A 22,061-nucleotide genomic window follows, 5' to 3' on the forward strand; every position below is an offset into this window, starting at 1 on the left:
TTTAGATAATAAATATTTTAATTACCTAAATAAATACTCAAAAATCTGGGGTATTACATTTAATTCTAGAGAATCAAGGAGGGTTTGTACATGGAAGGTATATTGTATGTAATATAATGGTGATTTTGCCTTTGAACATTTACCATCTTTTAAATAATGTGCATATAAAAGTTGGTCATGATTTGGCCTTTGAAAACCAAAAGGTCTTCTCTCGAATTTTTTTTTTACATTGTGAAAAATTGCATTCATTAAACGAGGGAGTTACATCCTAAAACTATTACAACGAAACATGAAGAAGAAAGTAAACAAACATTACTAGGAGCTTCACTGCTCTTACATATGTTAATAAGAAAAATCAACTTATTGGTGATCCAATCCAAATGAACATTGTCTTGGGCAATTTATAGTGGGTTTGAGTAACATGTCTTGTTAAAAAAGACCTAATACAATGACAGAGAGTCTGTTGAGATACAGAGCTCGAACGATCTCAAAGATATATTGTTGTAGTTCATCTTGTTGAACCCTTTGTTCACAAGATGGTAAATCCCAATGTCCTTCAGCAGCCATTTCATCCTGGGATTCTGCCGATGGAAGTACTAAAGAAGTCACCTCCTTTAATGAATTTTGATCCTACTTCAAGGGTACCCAGAGTTTCCACGAACTTGTGACAAGTTAATTTTTTTGATGTGTGATGACAGTCATCCCACGACTTGTGACGAATCAACTTGATGGAATTGCTCCATTCTTCGAAATCCAAAGATCCGATCCTGTAATCCTGAAACCAGAAGATTGAGCCAAAACAGACCTGAGTCCTACCCGAGAATGAGAACTGCCTCTCATCTTACCCAACACTCTGACTCTCAAAGATGCTTGAACCAAGCAAAGGCCAACTTTAGGAGCAACTGCACGGTAGATCTGATTTCCTAGATCATCCCTCGTCATAGGAAACCAATATTATAAGACGAGGCAAGCCTCGTCGGCCACGGGGCTGGATGCCAGCCCCCGACGACCCAAGGGCAGCGGTGGAAGGCCAAGTATTAGGTTTACGGTTTGCTAGTTTGGAGACAGACAGAGAGGGGTGTATTCAGTTTTTTTTTTTGCCCGCTCTTATGTTAATGAATTTAATTGAATGTTTGATTTATCTTTTATTTGTTGTTGTATAGGATATAAGTATTCACCTAGAAATGAATAAACAAGACATACGAGATGTGATGAAAGTATTTTTCTAATTATGATACATCTTCCTTTCTTATAAAAAATTATCTCCATTGTGTTTTTATTCTTCATTTTATGTAAGTCTCATTTAATGGTCAAACTTTGATCATGAATTTTCTACTGTATCTCCAGAAAATTCATTATTATAGGGGAAATTGTTAGATTCATTAGGACAATTGTTCTTTTAAAATACCAATTTTTACATTAATTTACTAATAGATTTTGATAAGTATTAATGGTTATAATCAACATTGAATTTAGCTAAACAAATATGGATGCACGCCTTTTATATCGACAAGTTCTTGAAAACGACAGTCTCACATTAATGTTAACGTGAGACCCATTGATACCATGCTAGTATCACGTGTGTGCATCAAACCACGTATCTTGGCTGGGAATAGTAGTAGAATTTAGTTAAGCGTTTGTTCCTATTAGTTATGCTAGTAAGACCATCATATTTTCCCCTCAATTTTTATTTTCTCTCTCCACTTTCAATCCCCATTTCTCTCTCATATGCCCTCTCCTCTACCAACTCTCTTTATCTCTACTCTAGCCCCCTCATTTCTCTCTCCTCCGTACTGCCATTTTCCTCTCCTTCACCTAACTTCCATTTCTCTCTCTTGTTATTGTATATAATCAGATCTTGAATCTAAAGCTTAAAGTAGGACAAATCATATCTGAATGTAGTCTTTTTCGAACATTTGAAACTTTCAATTAATGTCCTTTTTCGCGTCTACTTGAATCTTTATGATAAGAATTTGATGATGCTTAGTTTTAATTTCTCCCGCTTAAACAATGACATTGTTGCATCAAAGTCAATTAATTAGATTCTTAATTCTTAAAGCTCATTGTTTCCCACTAGTAATCGTTTAATGTATCTCTTACTACGACTTATGGTTTTTTATCAGGTAGTTAGATAGACTTTTCAGTGTAATATATATTTTGGCTAAGTAGTTATGATTTTTCGATAATTAATTACCATTTTCAGGTAAATAGTTATATTTGTAAGGTTAATAGTTATGGTTTTTAATTAGTTATCAGTGATTATTTATACGTTATTAGTTATTGTTTACACGTTATTAATTATAGTTTCCAGTTATTACTTATAGTTTCGAGATAAAATATGGTCTTTGGTGGATATTAAATAGTTATGGTTTATTTGCTTGTTATTTGTTATGGTTTTCAGGCTAATAGTTATTGATTGTTTTGGATTGTTAGTTGTAGATTTAGATTAAAAAAAAGTTATTGTGTTTGGATTATGATTACGGTGGTTTGATGATTGATGTTATGGTTGCACATTTTTTACATTTAGTTAACATTTTACAGTTTTGTTAATTTTTTCTGCTAGATCATAATCAAACATGTGTGAATCATTACGTCTCATGTTAGTCTTACATGTGTGCCTTGTAATATTGTCTCTGTATATACTTACTCTTCAGTTATCCATTGTTTTCCGTAGTGTTATAGCTCATACTGCTTTTCCAAGAATTTGCAAAACATTAGAAAATAACTAAACTAACTACTCTAAAATAATCACAATAATGAAATAGAATAGAAAATATTTTATTTTTTCAGTTAATCGTTTTCTAAAAATTATGAACGTTTAAGCATTCTAGTTATCTAATCTTTTAAACCTACTTTTTCTAGTACGCTTATCGCCCATTTAGATCGACTTCACAATTATTTTGTACGGTTTTATGAACACCTTTACTTTTATCCGTTGTTTGTTTAGTTAATGTTTATACCTATTCACCAAACAATCTAATGATTGTGCAGAAATCTAATGGGTGAATGCTTGAGTTCCTTAACTATTAAGGAGTTGAAGCAAGTGGAGAATCGACTTGAAAGAGGCATCTCAAGGATTAGATCGAAAAAGGTAAAATTTACTGCTTCTACGTAATGGTTAGCAGATATTACTTTAATTTTCGTTCCAAGTTTTGGTGACAAAGTTTGAATATTTTGTACAGAACGAATTGCTACTTGCTGATATTGAGTTCTTGCAGAAAAAGGTAACACCTCTTAGTCTTATTTTCCTAGTATTTCTTTGTTTATAAAGAGTGTATATGCACCCCAAGACTACTGATAGGGGTTGAGTTAAATGGTCGATAATTTAATTAAAATATTAAATTATGTTACCAACAATTCAATTTTTACAGATTGTTTGATAAGAAGGATTTGAAAGGAAGTGGAAGGAAAGTTGTTAGTTTCCAATGTTTGGTTAAAAAAATAAATTTAAATGAAAGAAAATGGAAGGAATTGAAAGGAAAGACTCCTTAGTTAAATTTCACTTTTCTTTTCACCTAAAGTGGGGGAATGCGGAAGGAAAGAGATATTTTAAACCAAACATGGAAAATTAAGGTTTTTTGTCCTTTCTCTTCTCTTCCTTTCCTTCTCTTCCTTTCCTTTCCTTTCTCTTCCTTTCCTTCACTAAGAATAAACCAAACAAGTTGTTATAGTAGCGGATTAGAACTCGTTCACAAAAGAATAATCTTAACCTGATCAAGTGAGATTAGCCAAGTGTAATTATTATTTTAATTTGATAATAAAGAGAAAATAAAGTGCAGAAAGAGTAAAGGAGATAAGAGAATTGTAACGAGGTTCAACATACAACAAGTTTTCTCCTCGCCTACACTTTGTAGGATTTCCTAAACTTTGTAGAATTTTCCAACTCTTTACTATGTGAAAAATTATCTTGACACAATTGGATTCAACTCTATATTACAAGGCACACCCTCGTGCTCCTAATTCTAGAATATACAAGAATCTCCCCAACTTTAACTTTAACAATTGCGAAACTGAGTACCCACATATTCTTCCGACGCATTTTGTCCTCACTCATGTGTGCTAGAGAAACTTCTCAGGAGGTCACACGTCCGAAGACTGATAGATATAATCCAAACTATAAACTTCGTACTAGATTAATCGGTAGAACATAAGTGGAAAAGCGTACCTTGATTCATTGGAGAGATGGGTGGTGGGTATTTAGATCTTCCAACTCTATATGATCTTTTTTATTATTCTACTGATGATGAGTAGTAAGAGAGAATAGACAATCATATGAAATGGGTATTATAACCCTAACCTAATATGTATATATAGGGCTTATTATATCTCCTATTTGGCCCATCATAAAATAAGAGACTAAACTGAGTCTCTACACATAGTAGTCATACTTAATTAAGATACCTTACAAGCCCAATAAATAAAACTATAATCTCGATCACTTTTACCTGTTAACTTTCAGATAGCTTATGTACATATATAATCATACATGTAGGTCCATGTGATCATTCTCTAACAATCTCCCATTTCAGCCACATGTAGTTCCTTATATATTGTGTACAAAACTTTGAGCTCGTAATCTTTGCTACCATAACTAAAGGTATCCCTGGACAATCTCGTCCATTAATCATGTCAACATAACACCAAAGTCACTTTTGTCATGTGTGACTAAGTCCTAAATGATTGTGTGTACCAACATAGCTAAATAACATAGATTAAGTATGCTTGTGTAGCATGGATATTTCATGCAATGTGACCTTCAACCTGACTATTGCAACTAGTCCTCTTTATTCTTGAGTGACATCAATGTCAAAATAACTCAGAGTGAACCATAAACTGGAAAACATGTAGAAATTATTATCCAAAGACAAAACTTGTGTCCATAACAAACAGAACCTTATAACACAAACTCCCACTAGACCTGAACATCATCAAATGACATAACACTCTTGTGAGTAGTATGCTCATGAAACACCTTGGATTTTAATCCCTTAGTAAGTGGACCCTAACCATAGAGCTTGTTCCAATATGTTTCATAGAAAATTTTCCATTATGAACTCTTTCTTTAACTACACGTAACTTGATTTCAATATATTTTTCTCTTAAATAAGTCATATTGTTATTGGCGTACGGCACTGCAATTTGCAATCCATTAACTACGCTCCTAAGCCATAAAGCATGATTGGATGCCTCAAAACATTTCATCTCTCTTTTTCCATTGTAGATGTTGCTATAAGTTCCTATTTAGCACTCTTCCACGATATGGCTCCTCTTGCAAGCAGATTAACATAGCCTGATGTGGATATAGAACTATCCTAGCATCCAGCATAATTGAAGTCAGAGTATCCAATTATCTCTAATTGATCTGACCTCCTATATGTGACCAGGTAGTGTTTTGTCATTTGAAGATATCGCATGACCCTTTTGACTGGCTTTGAGAGAAACAAAAAAAAAAAAACAAAGGCAACCAAAAACCTTTAGATGATCTAAGCTTGGAGGTTTGTGATGTAGCTTTTCATAAGGGGAAATATGAGCAAGAACCTTTAATGGAAGTCTGTTTATAAAATACACATCACAGAGGATGCACTCTCCCCAATAGGTAGCAGAAATTTGTGATTGAAAGAACAAAGCTCTAGCAACCTCCAATAAGTGTCTGTGCTTTCTCTCCACAACTTCATTCTGTTGTGGAGTTTTAGTGCAGCTCTTTTGATGTATCACTCCCATTTTTAAGAAAGAATTGGAGCATCTTGCCTTCATAAAGCTCATTAGCATTGTCATACCTCACACATTCAATTAAACAATGAAACTATGTGGTGAACATAGGCAAAAAAATCTTCCATAATTTGGACCACATCAGATATGTATTTTAGCATAAAAACCCATGTATGGCGAGTGAAATCATCTACAATTGTGACAAAAACTTGCAACCATTATGAATGACAGTGTTATATGGGCCCCCACAAATCCACATGAATCAACTGAAAAGATTTAGTAGTTTTTATTGAACTTTGAGAGAAAGGAAGCCTGGTTTGCCTTGTAGCAGAACAAACCTGGCAGATACAAGGTTGTGCACTATCTACATTTAGACTAGGTTGAATATACTTCAAAGAAGAGAAATGGCAAATGCCCTAGTCTTAAGTGCTAAAGTTTGGCTTATTCATTACATTTATTAGCTGAAAAAGAAACAGAAGCAAAAGCAATATGACTAGCAGTATCTAAGGAAGGCTTGGAATGTTGTGAAATATTTATGCAATATAATCCGGGCTTCAAATTACCAAGAACCACAGGTTGGATCAAAGAGGGTTCCTGAATAAAACATGAATCAGATGTAAAATTTACAAAACAAGCTATATCTTTACACAATTTAGGAATAGAATTCAAATTGAATTGAAAGTGGGGAACATGTAACACATATTGCAAGGTTATGCCAAAATTTAGATGTATGTGTCCTTTATACACACTTTTTACTCTTCTACCATCATGAATAGTTATAGAATCATCCAAGTGAGATATATCTTGACATGTATCAAAAAAATTCCAATCAGGACAAATGTGGTATGTTGCACCACTGTCAAGTACCCAAGAAATGCCAGTACCAGATAGAAAACAAAATTTACCTGCCATTACAGCATTTCCATGTGTAACATGTTGTTCAACTGATGAATTATCAGTATCTTGTTGCTTTTTCAGCAAACAAATGAGCTGATTATACTCCTTACTTGACAGAGTTTTGGTTTATGCATCATGTTGTGTATCACATTCATCTGGAACAACTTGAGCAATATAAGTTGTTCTTTTATCTTTTAGATGAGGAGGCAATCCATATAACTTGTAGCAACGATAACACCATGCCCAGGAGTCTTATAGTAGTCACAAAACCAAGCAGAAGTTCTCTTTTGTCCGGATAAATTCTGCTTAGGACCAGAATAAGGAGCCGAATAAGAGGAGTTTTCTGTGATTTTTGTCACCAAATCTTATTTTGTCATAAGAACCAAATGCCACTAATTCATGTTGTGTGACTACATTACTAACTTCTTGATGCATTTGTTCTTGAACTAATAATTTGTATGCAGTGCTCAGATTAGGCAAAGGTTGCATCATTAAGATGTTAGTTCTTGCTTGTATGTAATCTTCATTAAGTTTCATCAAAAAAACACCATTAACCTCTGATCTTGCTGAGTTTTTAACTATTTCTTGGTTAAAGTACATGTAAAATTAGCACCACATGTCAAACAGGCAAGGCGTCCAGATCATCTAATTCATCCCATAATGTCTTCATGTTAGAGAAAAACAAGGATATTTGTTGCTGTAAAGAAAATAGTTCAGTTCCTAAGCCTTGACCAAGCCTATCTTCTAGATCTTTCCATAGATCTCTAGCCTTTTGCAATACCAAACGCTTTTAGCAATTTGCTTTTCAAGAGAAAACAGCAACCAACCAGTCACCAAGTCATTGCATCCGTGCCAAGCCTTATGGTTTATATCTGTTGCAGTAAGTTCTTCTAAAGCATCGTCTACAAAACAAAGCTTGTTTCTAGATGATAAAACAAGCATCATGGATTGCTTCCAATTTCCATAATTTTTTCTAATTAATAAACATATCATTCACTAACTTCGTGTGAGAAGAATCAGATGGATGTATATAATATACACTTCCTAAAACAATGGTAGGTTCAGGTATTGTTGTACTCAATTTTGAAACAAGAACACCTAAAAAAATTTCAATAATCTCAAGATTACTTCGGAAACACCATAAAATTTCAAGAAAAAACAACAAGAATCAATTCAATTCTTCAACAATTTTGAAGTTCAATCAACACAATTCAACAATTCTCCAACGAGATTCAATAATTTCACCAATTCAACAATTCTCCAACGAGATTTTACCAATTTCAACAATTCTCCAACAAGATTTTACTAAAAAAAACTAAATATTTCAACTTTAATCAACAAATTTTTCATCAATTCGAAGAATACAACTCACAATCACAAATTTCATTAATCAATCCATCTCAAATTATCACGGAATCACAAAATAAACTCCATACTAACAACAGAACAATAGAACTAAGCAAGAACACCACTTGAATTTTGGAATTAAACGAACAGAAAATGTGCGGAATGAAGCTCTGATACCATGTTATCAATCAGAGATTCAAACCAAAGATAGTACTCAATCCATAGAATGTAAGTATAGAGAGAGAAATGTAAGAGTGTTTTATTTTCTGAATAGTACAAGTTATTTCATATTTATAGCTGAGTTGTAATAACAAGAATACTGCTCTCTAAGTAATTCTGTTATAATAAAATTATTACCGTAGAAAAGCTAAGATACAATAGGATGTATAGTAGAAGTAGGTGTAGCTGCAGTTGTAGTTCCATTAGAACTTTAATCCAACAAAACATAACTAGCAATATATGCATGCGATGCGTGGGACCGTATATCAATATAAATAGTAACATCAAAAAGTCTTATAAACTAAATTAAGAGTCTAATATTTATGGTTAATATTGATGGGCATTATGAATTTTTATTAGCATTGCTCTAGTGTAAAGAGTAATATTTTCCATGAAGGGCTATGTTGAAGTAGGATAATTTATCTTGTATTTGACGGATTTTTATTTTAGGGGAAAAGCCAGGTATATATTAATTTAAGGACGACGTCCATAAGCACATAAGGAGCCACCTCCATAGGACAATGATTTTCCCAAATTTGTTCAATCACTCAATGCCAAACAGAATTAACCTTACTAAATGATAATTTGACAACTCTCCTTTTAAACAATTACTAAGGTTATGTTCTCATTTATCCAATAATACATATATTTATAGGCGTATTGTATGAGTAGTAGTTTATTTTAATTTCACTGGGTAATTGAGGTTTTTAGCCATAATATAGTGAGTAGTGGTTCAATAAAAAATAAATTATTAATTGATATTATTTGATGATGTATATTTATCTATTTAATTATTTATTATCCCAATTAATTGTGAGCTCCAAAAAATATGAATATTCTCTTAGTTTTTAATTCTTTTATGGTTTGTTAATGCATGTTTTTTAAATTAAAATTGATAATAAGAATCTCTGTCAATATTTGCTTTTATAATTGTTTGAAAATTCGTTTCAAAAAAAAAGTTTGAAAATTGATTTAGCCATCGATTTATATTTTCAATTGTGAGTTTCCTCTTTTTACATATATTTATGTAATTTTCTTTGTAATTTAGAATTTTCCTTATTATCCATATTTGTAAATAAGGAAATGAATAAAAAAAATTACTTTATTATTTTTTGTGAGATTAAGGGTATATAAGTATTTCCAGGAGGGAACACCAGAGCTCCCCCTTGACTTATATAATAGAGACATAAATGTACAGACTACAAAAGCTTAATTAATTAATATAATTCTATGTGTGTAAACGTCAATCAATGCACCAAGAAAATTTTGAATCAACCACCAACCAATCTGGTATGAAGAAGGCTCTTTATTCCAATTGTTAGATATAATTCAAACTAGAAATTTCAAACAAGATTAATTATCGACAGAACTGGAGAGATGAGTTGTGGATGTTTGGATCTTCCAACTCTATGTGATCTCCTTTGTTGTTCTACTGATGATGAGTTGTCACAAAGAATAGGCAATCATATGAATTGGGACCATATATAACCCTAACATTAATCCTAATATGTATATATAAAGCTTATTACGTCTCCTATTTAGCCCATCATAAATAAGAGACTAAATTGGATCTCTACACATAATAGCACATAGTTAATTAAGATATCTTAATAATCCAATAAATAAAACTATAATCACGATCACGTTTACATGCTAACTTTTAGATAAAGTTTATACATATGTAATGATTATATTCTAACAAATACCACTTTCATCCAAGCACACTTAACTTTTGAGTAACTTATGAAATGAGCTCCCTAAAAGAAAGATGCATCTTGTTGGTATAAATATAGCTTGCTAAATGTATTTTAAAACAATCATTTTTCTTGGTAAGTGAACTAACTTCTTTTCTTAAAACTCTACAGGGAACAATTCCCTAAAAACTTAATATTCCTAGCACTAACTTGCTAACGAACTAAACAAGTTTCCATGAAATTGATATTATAGGCTAAATATCTTGCATGCCTAAAATGGGGAAGTAGCACATTGGTAAGAAGATCTAAGAATATGACTTAATTAGCTTGAAGCTCGTCTTGAAATTAGCTCAGTATTTCAAATTGTGCCATGATAGTTTGAGGTAGCTTGATGATCTAACAACCTGCAAACGTATACTAGAATCACAACCAAGTATGAATATGCGTTAATAATAAGCATATGAATTGATGTGCATTTCTCCCGTAAAAAAAAAGTTGTGCATTTCGTAGTTTTTTCGTTAGCATCCAAACTAATGAATTAGCATTTTTTTCCTTTTTGATGATGACAAACATACATGCTCATTAAAGTGAATGCAGGCTAAATTTTTTAGAAGATTAAAGAAGATATTATTAAATAAGATTAACAAGATTAACAAATAATTAAATAAGAAAACTGCACATTATCTCTTCTCCTTTCGGCATCATCGAAAAAATAGCAAAGACAAAAGTAGAGCAAAAATAGACAACTATAAGTAATGCTCAAGAGATTCGCATGGCTCGGTTCAAAAAGCAAGTAAGGGTATCATTCGTTGGTGCTACATAAACAACCAATTGACAATCCAACTCCGTAGTTAAATAAAGTAGTAAAGGCATATGCAAAAGGAGACTACAGTAAGAAAGGTCCAAAAGGTTTAGAGAATAAGTGGAAAACGTGGAGAGAAGGCAAAATTCAAATATGATACATGGCAAAGATGAGCTTATCAAGTTGTGTGTTAGTTATGGATGCATTTATTGCTGAGAGGCTCGAAAGGCAACATCTTTAATAGATTCTTTAGCAAAAGCACGATGTAAAAGACTCATCTTCCTGTTAACAGAATGAAGAATCTCCACCACTTCACCATTACCACTTGTCTTAGGAATACCTTGTAATCTAACCAACTGGTCCTCTTCAATTGCCATTTACATTAATTTAGGGTTGTAAAATCCATGAGGAATGCAGCAATATCTAACTTAGCAGAACTACTTGCTAACTTGATTTTACATTTACGACATATTATAGTAAGCCAAATGTCATAATATCAATCATGACTGGCGACTTCGGAAACATGTTTCCTATGCAACATCATAAGAACATGTAAATTAATAGGTGATACTCTGTCATCTCAGAAAAATCTAAAAACTTGTTGGAGTCATGTAATTTAAGGTGATGAGTTACGTTGTACTGTAGTTAACAAATCTTATTCCATTAAAAAGTAGATGTGATAGGATTTGGTGATGGGTATTGTTTTTATTTTAAAAGAGAGAAAGTTGGTATTATTTATTGATAGAGATAGAACATATGTCAAATGGGTGTAAAGAAACTAGTATAATAATTGTGACACCATGCCAAAATTGGAAGTATTCAAACTAATTTGGAACAAATAAAAATAAAGTGTTCAGACCATTATGGGAAAGCATGAGTATAATATAAAATCAATTTGGGGCTCTAACCATCAGCTTAACATTTTGGTTGAGTTGGTCATCTGACATGGTATCAAAGCTGACATAACAAGAAGGTCCCTAGTTCAAATCTTACTCATTCCTCCGTTTCAAAGTGGAATTTACTGTTGGTATAAAGGGACATATGATGCATCCATACGTCAAGCCTAATGGACACTAATGTGAGGGCATGATAGAATAAAATCAATCTTGGAGCTCCAACCACTAACTTAACCTTTCAGTAAAGTTAGTCCTCTGACGTAGTATCTAAGTCACCATGACTAGGTGTGTTTATTAAAAAATATTTAAAAAAAAGTGTGTAGATTAAAAAAAAATGGAAGGAATACTTTAATACTTTTTATGCCTTCAGTGTGTTTATCCTCAGACCCCAATCCAAACTTCAAAATGTGCAACATCAACTTTCCACTCATTTTTACCTACTTTTTATTCTTCAGACTCATTTCAGTTTTACATTTTACCCCTTAGACTCTCTACAAAAAATTTAACATATTATTTTATATTTAATCTATTTTATTAATTACTCAATATGTCATGAGAATATATAATTCGAATATTACCGACTATTATACATTAAAATTATAATAGCTAATATTTTTTAAGAGGATAAAATAGTTTTGGAGAGAGAAAGAAACTTAATATGGAGAATTTGGAAGAATGAAAAAAATACGCAAAAAGGTTATTTTTAAGTATTTTGACAAAAGAATTTGCGTGTACAATATTTTTTGAAAAAAAATTAAAACAAGTGTCACAATTTAATTTGGCAACATCAAATATGTGTGACTTGGTTCCAACTTCCAGCTCTTCAATATCCAAGTTGTTATAAAAGTGGAGTTGATTTGTCGTGGAACCCACTAGCAAGAGTCTTAGCAAGAGTCTTGAAAATCCAAACCCATATCAAACTCCTCCAAATTTTCCTTCCAATTAACATGAGTCTGGAACCAAACTCTACAAAAATTCAGTTCAAACTCCTTCTTCCAAACTTGCGTTAAAGACACCCTTAATATGAGATAAATACCCTACAAAACAGCTTCATTGCTCGCTGCTTTGAAATTCCCCAAGTTATCCTTATCGTTTTTTTGAACATAACACTTGCACCCAAAGGATTTCAGGTGTCCAATGTTAGGATTCTTAATTACCTTTAAAGAACTGGGGTGGTGTCTTCTTCGATATTTAGTGCACTAGTTGATTATTATTTTGTTGTTGCAATTTTAGAGGCATATTGTTGCGGATTTTGCAGCACAGTAAATCTATGCGCAACAATAGACATATTTTAAAAAACACATTTAGAGGGTGTTTGGTATGGAAAATTTTGATGTAGGAAACGGATTCAAATAAGTATTTCCATTTCTAATGTTTGGTATGAGTGTTAAGTAACAAATACCGTTTTAAGGGAAACATAATCCCCCCATTTGTTACCCTTATCAAACTAGTGGAAACAAATCACGTTTACTTACTCAATCATAATCCTCTCAATTGTTTCCGTTCCTATAAGATATCAAACAACAATTAAAGGTAACGGTTATTCTTTCCATTTCCCTCCTTATCCAAATCATTTACATTCCGTTTACGTTTACCATACCAAACACCCTCTTATAGTGTGGCTCCTCATCACATGTGTGTGACACGTATAAATCAATGATAATACTTCCTCCAATTTTAATTACTCACAGCCTTTTCCTTTGCACAAGTATCAATGTTTTCCTTTGTATGTATATAACAAAAGAACCCCATGTAATAGGAAGAAGAGAAAGAAAATTATTACCAAAAACAAAATGTTGCAAATAATAGAGAATTGTCATTGCCAGTAAAAAAAACATGAGGTATGATATTTCCTTTAATATACGACATTTATCAATGGTGTTCCGTATCTTAGTCTTCGCTCTTTTGTATGGTGTTCCGTATCTTAGTCTTCGCCTTGCTCTATGGAATCAACTTTACCAGTTACTCGGTCAGTATGACAAATTATTGATTTTAGGTGATATCAATCAGTTAGATTGCTATGAGGACAAAATGGGGGGAGGCGCTATGATTGGTGGTTGGGATGATTTTATAGCATGGAAAATGGCTTTGAATTTACAGGATATTCCTTTTTCAGGTCCTCGCTTCACGTGGACTAACAATCGTGAAGAGGACCAATTAATAATGGAACGACTTGACAGAGGCTATGCTACGGCTGCATGGCTACACAATTTTCCACAAGCATATATTCGCAATCTACCTATTGTGCATTCTGATCATGGGCCGATATTGCTCCACACAACACCAAAATTTATTTCGGCTAGGCGGCCTACCAAATAGAAAATTGGAGTCTCCATTTCCATGAGGTATGTTTAATGGTTCATGAGGTGTGGAATCTGTGTATTGTAGGATCACCTGCTTACATTATTACCCGGCGGCTTGATATCCTTCGAAAAAAACTCAAAACTTGGTGTTTAGATAGGCGCCTCTTTTGGGGTGTTAATTGGCAACAGATTTTTGACCAATTAGATGACAAAGGGCAACAGATCATAACACCACGTCAAGGTGTAGATTATTCCCGCACCAGCAACTAATAATTAATGAGGCAACTCTGGCTATCACCTACTGGAAACAGCGAATAAGGAATAACGTCATTCAACTCGGTGATTTACCCTCAAAAATATTATTCCGACGCCTTCGTCAGAAACAGCAGCAAACTTATTACACATGCTTCGCATGGAAGATGGCACCTGGGTCCATACGCCATCTGAGATTGAATCCATCATCAAACAACACTTTCAGAACTTACTAACATCTTCGGCTTCGGACACGAATAATTCTATACATAATATTGACTTTGTGCTCCGGGAATTGGATCTTCCTGTTATCACAGCCCAGGAGAGTCATGATTTGTTGCGCCCAATTTCCTCAGAAGAAATCGAACTCGCACTTTTCTCACTGGCTGACAATAAATCACCTGGACTGGATGGGTATAACGCAGAGTTTTTTAAACAGTATTGGCCGACTCTTGGGCCTACTATCACAGCAGCTATTCAAAGATTTTTTGAAACGGGCTATTTACTCAAGGAATGGAATACTACGCTACTGGTGCTTATTCCCAAAGTCACCCCTCCGCAAGAGGTAAATCACCTCCGCCCCATTAGTCTCTGTAATGTTTTATATAAATGTATTGCCAAATGTATGGTTAACAGGATGCAGCATCTATTGCCAACCTTAATTGCCGACTATCAGAATGCGTTTATTCCGGGACGGAATATGGAGGATAACATCTTTAACTCATGAGTTAATGCATACTATTAACAAACAGCGACGCAATCATCAATTTCTGGCTGCTCTCAAATTGGATATGAATAAGGCATATGATCGGGTTAAATGGGACTTTCTCCTTCGCATACTGGTTGCCTATGGTTTTCCGCCTCATTGGATTCAATTAATTCGCGAGTGCATTTCAACAGTCACTTACAGAGTCCTTATTAATGGGGTTGCTACCCCTTCTTTTGTGCCGTCGTGTGGTTTACGACAGGGTGATCCGTTATCACCATATTTATTCCTCTTTTGTATGGATATTCTGTCGCGGATGACAACTCTCGCTACCGATATTTCCAAGTTTAAAGGCATTCGAGTCCATCTTAGGGCTCCAAGTATATCACATTTGTTTTTTGCTGATGATGCGATGTTCTTTTTCAAAGCTTTACGGAAGCATGTCAAGGTGTTGCAACGGTTATCGACAGGTTTTGTGCTATATCAGGTCAACTTCTAAATCTTCGGAAGTCGTTTGTAAAGTTTAGCCCAAACATTCCGGCAGATACTCAACAACAATATAAAGATCTACTACGTATGGAATCGGCTCCTTCTCTCGGTATTTATTTGGGTATTCCAGTCGATATTCAGGACCGGAAACTACAACATTTCACTCCATTACTAGATAGAATTACATCAAAAATCTCGCAATGGAGTCATATGGATATATCACAGCCCGCCAAGCTCATCATTATTAATTCGGTCCTATTGGGGCCATAAGGCATTATCTCTCTGTTTTCGGGTTCCTACAACGATTGTCAACAAAATTGACAGTATCATAGCCAGTTTTTTCTGGAAGGATCGCTTTGGTAAAGGTATACACTGGAAGTCTTGTGACCTTCTCCACCGTCCCCGGTTTTCAGGAGGTTTGGGTATCAAATCTGGGGCTTTTCAATCAGGCCCTTCTCATGGGCAAAGTCTGGCGCATCAAGCAAAATCCTCAATTACTCCTCTCCAGAGTGTATCTAACATCTCGGATAATTTGGGGCAGCAATTAATTAGACGGCGCCAACTCTCTTGGGGACATCGGGGTTTGCTCTATGCTGAAAAACTTTTTAACGACAAGTGTAGGTGGAAGGTAGGAAATGGACAGCATTTGGGCCTTCTTACTCATAAGTGGCTCCCTGATCACCAACCTATTTTTAAAGATACAATTCCCCTTGCCACTGTACGAAATTTTAAGGTCCAAGATCTTTTGCTCCCAGACAACCAAGGGTGGAATATTCGAAAGATTAACTCTTTATTTGAGCAAACTACAGCACGATGCATTAAAGGAATTGAGCTCCCGCACTGTCCGACGGTCAACGACATTCAAATTTGGCCGTTCACTTATTCAGGAGCTTATACTACTAAATCCGGTTACCAAGTACTTCTCCAACAAAAAAAGATATCTGCAGCATGACCTCTCCTATGGATGAAAAAATTTTTCGCATCATCTGGAGACTGAACATCATGCCAAAATGGAAATTGTTCTTGTGGAAACTATGGCATAATGGTCTTGCTACCACATACAATCTCCATCATCGAGGCATTACCACATCTGGGGAATGTCCTATTTGCCTACATGACCAAGAAGACACTCAACATCTCTTCCAACAGTGCCCTTTAGCCCTTGAAGCTTGGGATCTTGGCCCTCTCAAAGCTTTTATCTCTAATTCTCAGCACATGTCGACGAAGGACTGGATGTATCATTGTCTGTGCACGCTTCTAAACAACAACGGGGCAACAGATTCTGATATTATAACATATATAGGTACTCTATGGGCTATTTGGAAGTTACGCAATGCGCAAGTTTTTCGACAAAAACGGCCTACTTCTACGTCAATTGCTGTACAACTGAGTGAGAATATGCGGCTTCATGCCATTTTTGCGCAACAACGTCATGATCCAACTAGAAATCCTCTTGACCCTTCAACTCGTCCTGGATTTGACGTGGCAAACATTGGACACTATAATTCTGGCCAACCAGAGATTACACTACAAATTGCGGGATACCAACATAAATTAAAAGGGCTGGGTGTAATAGCGTGGGTGGCGAGCACAGGGCACCAGACATCACATTATCAACATGGTACTCTTTGCTATTCAGAGTCCCTCATTTCAATGGTAGCCAAAGCTTGCCAACAAGCTTGCACATGGGCGGCGTCAAACAATTATGGACATATACGCATCCTCACAGACTCACGGGGACTCGTTCGCATCCTGCGCACGGGTAATAAAGGGCCAATAGCTATAAAATGGACAATTGATAATATCTTACGACAGGCCGACGCCTTCCACACATGTCAGGTGGTATGGGTACCACATCAACAGCTAGCAGTGGTCAGACGCTTAGCAAAATGGTGGTGCCACTCTTCGCTTTCTTTTTTTAGTTAGGTGCTTTACTGTGTTTTCCTTCTTCAATTTTCATTGTTAATTTCTTGTATGATCGTCTGATGTCAAAAAAAAAAATAATATACGACATTTATCGATTCGTTAAATATGATTCAGTTTATTCACGGATTGCCAATGATATATGTAACTTTTTACGCATAATTCTTTTAGATTTGGCATTCCTCGTGTGGTAAACTAGAAAGCTAAATAATATACTTAGAAAGAGACATTAATTTGAGAGTAACTAAAATAGATATGGGGTATATGGATTTGGCATTGAATTAGACAGTACTAGTTAGTAAATTACCTTTCTTGTAAAACACCTTTACACCAATAATCTTACTGTGTGTGATTATCTACAGGAGAAAGAGCTTGACCATGAAAACTCATTTCTCCGAGCTAAGGTATGTCATGAAATGCCTAAATTCCTATATTGAAGTTATTATGGACATTCTATTTCATACCAACACTAGCTCTTTTGGTGCAAATTCCATACTGATACCATGATGGTGCACATAACAATTCAGAATTTCAGATTATATTTTTATAATTATGCGTTATAGTTGAACCTGATTATTACATACAATTTTGTATTTTAGATTGCTGAAGTTGATAGGCTCCAACAGCTAAACATGCTGCCAAACGACAATTTGGATTTAGTCCACCCTTTTCTGCAGCGAGATCCTCTACTTACAGAAAACATGCTACAGGATTGCTCCGAATTTACTGATGCTGACAAAAAAATACTTACCTTAGGTAAATCATCTTAGTCCTCTCATCATATTTGGTTGCCAAGTCCTCTGAATCTATACGTTTTGAATTGGTTGCGACTAAAATGTGGGAAAATCGACATCTGTAGAAAAAAAAATTATTGTCTGATGAGCGCGAATTTGACTATTATAAAGGTCTTTGTTTTGAAAAGGAAGTCGACAGCAAGTATTTGAAGAAAGACTCATTAACCTAATTGGATTTTGGGGAAACCATAAAGACATCTTAAAGACTTATTTGAGGTAGATTTTCCCGTCATGACTTCATAATTTGTCAATGAACCTAATATCGGGTTTGAGTGTGAGGATATGAATATGATCATGAATCAAATACGCACATTGTTCGCATCTACTAAATATGATTTATGTCTAGTCTATGCAAATAAATTAGAAATTGAATGGAACGAGGTCTATTTATGGAGAGAAATAGAAATACGAGATAAGATTCGTGTTGTGTGGCGTGCAAGCACGGTGATCAGCACGCACCAGTGATGCGCGACACGCATCAGCATGTGTAGCTTACACCGGCTTCTGTATCTCTAAATTTTGTTGACTGTCTTGATGTTGCGTGAGTGCACTCTGGTGAGCGAGATGCATCAAGATGCGCGTTGCGCAACCACATATCTGATCAGATATTATTTATTATCCGAAGTCAAAAAGTTATGTTCATTAAATAATTCATTTGAAATCGAGAATCACTTATCTAAATGACAAAATCTAATTATTCAAAATATCTATTAATTTTTAAAAATATTTATTAAAAAACAATCAATTATCAAGAATAATTAATTGGACTTCAAAATACAATTAAGTGTCAAAAAATAAATAATTGGGCTTGAAAAAATAAATATACTTGTCCTTTATGCTTGGCTCTTTAGATTGTTATCCTTTGAACCGCACCAATTATGTTTCATAATTTGTTAATAAATGAAGAAAGACACGATTATGTGTTTGTAACGTCGTTTATCTGGAGTGCCAACTATAGTCAATTAGCCGTCTGAACTTTGGAGACTACATAAGTCAGATATGTTACCGTGTTGTAACACAATTTTAGTGGCTCTTTGATTTTATTTGAGGAAAAGAAAATCAATACTTGCTCAGTTTCAGTTGCTCCTAGGCTCTGTCCCCGGAGTATGTAACATGGCACTATATAACTAGTTCAACAGGTCATTCTAGATTACTATTTTTTTGACAATGCGTTCAATCTTGATTAAAAACCATAGTAGGAAAATATACTACAATTGGGTTCTCTTACTTCTCTTAAAGCAGTTGCTATAATTAGGACAGTCCTAGATCATTTCGATGCATTCTTGCAGTCCTTAATCATCATATTGCATTTTCCATTATAACGTCAATACTTACTCTATGCAGGTGAATAAAATGGAACTTGACGCCGTGGAGCATGAAGTAGCAACAGGATCTGCTCTCCCAAATTTGTCTCTGTTTACAAATAGGCTCTTTTTCGGCCAAAAATAAGTATCTTCTTCAACATCAATAGGATTAATAATTGTCGTACTTGGTTAATTAGCTAAAATTTGCCCCTGAAATTAAATATATCAGTTGTGCAATGAACATACAGCTGCCACTACAAAACAATTTAACTATAGATTATTCCTGAGCACAAAATCGGCTCGCCCGATTAACCAACCATTCACAGTGCTATTGTTGAATTAATCTGTTTAAAACATCATTTAAACTACAAAACCACACAAACATTAATTTTTTTCAACTCAAGATCTACTCGTTGCAAGCTCGTAATGAACTTAGCATATTGTTGTCACTAGCTGACTTAGATCCCGCAAAAAAAAGGTCCGAAAACATAAAAAAAAAAAAAATAGGAACTAGAAAATAGGTCAATAAAGACAAGACACTAACACAGAAGTTATATAGGGGAGGAAGCAATAAATATGACAAAAGCATAAACCAGAGGACGACCAAACTACATGACCTCTCCCGGCATTGAACAGCACCACTAAATCACTTGAAGCATTTGGCGTCCAGTAGAGCTTCTCCCTCAAAAGGCTCGAAATCTTCTATCATTTGACTAACACGTTCCTTCTGAGCCTCATCACTGATGTCCACCTTGGTCCACTCGTAGAGTTCCATGTCGTAGCACTCATCCAGCACAAATTGAGGGATCTCTGGTCCACGGAAGAGCCATAAACCCTTGACCTTGAATGGGGGCTCTGATCCAATCACCAGCATCTTGCCAAATGCATACTTACGTGCAAGATCCATTCTTTGCAAGAATCCACCTACCTTGTTCATGGTAACGAATGAGACAGTGTTCTCCTCATTGTACTTGTAGTCACAGAACCATAGTGAGTAGCCTTCTGGGTCATACATATCCCAGAATCCTGCATATACATGTAAGACATTTGTGAGAGACTCAACAAGCACAATAAGCAAATGAATACAAATGTGTTTACTGAACACGATAAGCAATCTTCAACAACTTCAACCACTTGGCCTACACATTCATAGAGTAATTCTAGGTTCTATATATCAACTGAGGCTCAAATTCAGTTTACACCTTATCAGTCACAACTCACATGTATCAGTGTCTATTGACGGCTGCATCCATAGATTCATGTAGCAGATACATGTCCTTTAATAATCATTTGCTACCCTAATTCCCCTATATTGTTACTACAAGCATGAGCAGCTGTATGGCCAGATTGTACTGTGTTGAAAACGCTTGTGTTCCACCTAAGAGTCAGAGACTATTTATAATGTTTACTACATCCATCTCCAAAATTACAACTGATAATAATTCTACATAAAAAGGTTCATGGGATAACAGAACATTCTGAAAACAATGGTCCATGGCGTATGAAGCACCGTAAGAAGACGAACAGCTATCAATAAATTCTCAAACAGATTTGATATTCATCCATCAAGATTCAAGACAGAAAAACACCCCAACAGATATGAGATTGACAGCAACACATTTGCATGACACTAGCTATAAAGTAGAAACTATGAAGCATAACAAAGTTATCCAGGAAGAAATAACACAAAGCAAATAAGGGAAAACGAATTTGGCCATCACAAGTTCTTCAATACTACGTTGTGAAAATCATCAAAGCGAGATAAGAAGGAAGTCAGAGAAAGATGAACAGGAATTGAACCAACAATACCTTTGATTGCAACTTCACGGAAATTGGTTTTAGTGTTGGAGTATAGCCTCTTCCACTCATCCAAAACCATCTTACTAGGGGGTAGAAGATCAAGAGGATTCTTTGCCTTTGGCTTGGGTGCTTCTTCCTCCTCTGCAAGTGCCTCTACTTGAGGCTTGGGTGCCTCTTTCTTGGCCTCCTTCTTCGGCTCCTCCTTAGCCTTAGGCTTGGTAGGCTGTGAAGGCTTCTTTGCTACAGCTGGGACAGACTCTGCTTGTTTAATTTCACCTAACACCTTCTTGAAATTTGGTTGATTAACCATGGTCCAGACATATCTTTCGACATGAGGGAATTCAGAGGTAAAGCTCTTGGTCATGATTTGGAAATCCATAAAACAATTGACGGCCATAATGATATCAGCCAATGTAACACTGTCTCCAACCAGATAAGTGTTGGAAGCAAGATGTTTGCTCAATGCTTCCAATGACCTCTTCAGTGCAGCAATGGCACCTTCTTCAGCCTTCAAGATAAAGTAAAAGTCACGTCAGCTACTACATCTTAAAGCAATATTCAAGTATCATAAAAGGGCATGCATTTATAACTCACTGGGGGAAGATGTACAAAATAGCCAAGTCTTGGATATAACCAACGGGCAATATGTGCATCGATCTCTAGGGATGCAAAATCAATCCACTGCTCAATGAGGGCCTAACAAAAAGAAGATATGGAAAAATATTAAATGACAATACCAGCAAACTTCAGTGAACTATGCTAAGTAGCACCGTATATGCATCTGTGATAACCATCAACCATAAAGTCATAATGCTGAATTTAAATCTTACATATTCATATGTTGATGAGCCAAAGAGAGGATTATCAGCCTTCAATCGTGTTACTGCAAAAAAATACAGCAATTAATAAACAAATACAGCTAAAAG

The 22,061-nt window shown here is 35.0% G+C and overlaps 2 protein-coding genes across 2 annotated transcripts in view; one reads left to right on the plus strand and one right to left on the minus strand.

The window, feature by feature from the left end:
• Window positions 1-18,007, plus strand: part of LOC104897990 (agamous-like MADS-box protein AGL11) — a 53,440-nt gene extending 35,433 nt beyond the window's left edge. Inside the window, exons 5-8 of the mRNA XM_048635849.2 lie at window positions 2,992-3,091; window positions 3,183-3,224; window positions 17,600-17,641; window positions 17,837-18,007. Coding sequence (XP_048491806.1) covers window positions 2,992-3,091; window positions 3,183-3,224; window positions 17,600-17,641; window positions 17,837-18,007 — 355 coding nt within the window. The remainder of the gene's footprint in view (window positions 1-2,991; window positions 3,092-3,182; window positions 3,225-17,599; window positions 17,642-17,836) is intronic.
• Window positions 18,008-19,584: 1,577 nt separating this feature from the next.
• On the minus strand, window positions 19,585-22,061 carry LOC125493101 (elongation factor 1-gamma 2-like). Its single transcript, XM_048635845.2, has 4 exons — window positions 21,966-22,061; window positions 21,730-21,831; window positions 21,145-21,643; window positions 19,585-20,361 (listed from the first exon to the last, which is right to left on the minus strand). The coding sequence occupies exons 3-4, from the start codon at window positions 21,530-21,532 to the stop codon at window positions 19,982-19,984; spliced, it is 768 nt and encodes a 255-aa protein (XP_048491802.2). The 5' UTR covers window positions 21,533-21,643; window positions 21,730-21,831; window positions 21,966-22,061; the 3' UTR covers window positions 19,585-19,981.

Source organism: Beta vulgaris, chromosome 1, assembly GCF_026745355.1.
Source record: "Beta vulgaris subsp. vulgaris cultivar EL10 chromosome 1, EL10.2, whole genome shotgun sequence".
NCBI lineage: Eukaryota > Viridiplantae > Streptophyta > Magnoliopsida > Caryophyllales > Amaranthaceae > Beta > Beta vulgaris.

Coding starts and splice junctions, on each gene's coding strand:
- LOC125493101 (XM_048635845.2), bottom strand. CDS start 21,532: ATGGCCGTCAATTGTTTTATGGATTTCCAAATCATGACCAAGAGCTTT. Junction 20,362..21,144: donor CCGTGAAGTTGCAATCAAAG/GTATTGTTGGTT, acceptor ATGTATATGCAG/GATTCTGGGATATGTATGAC.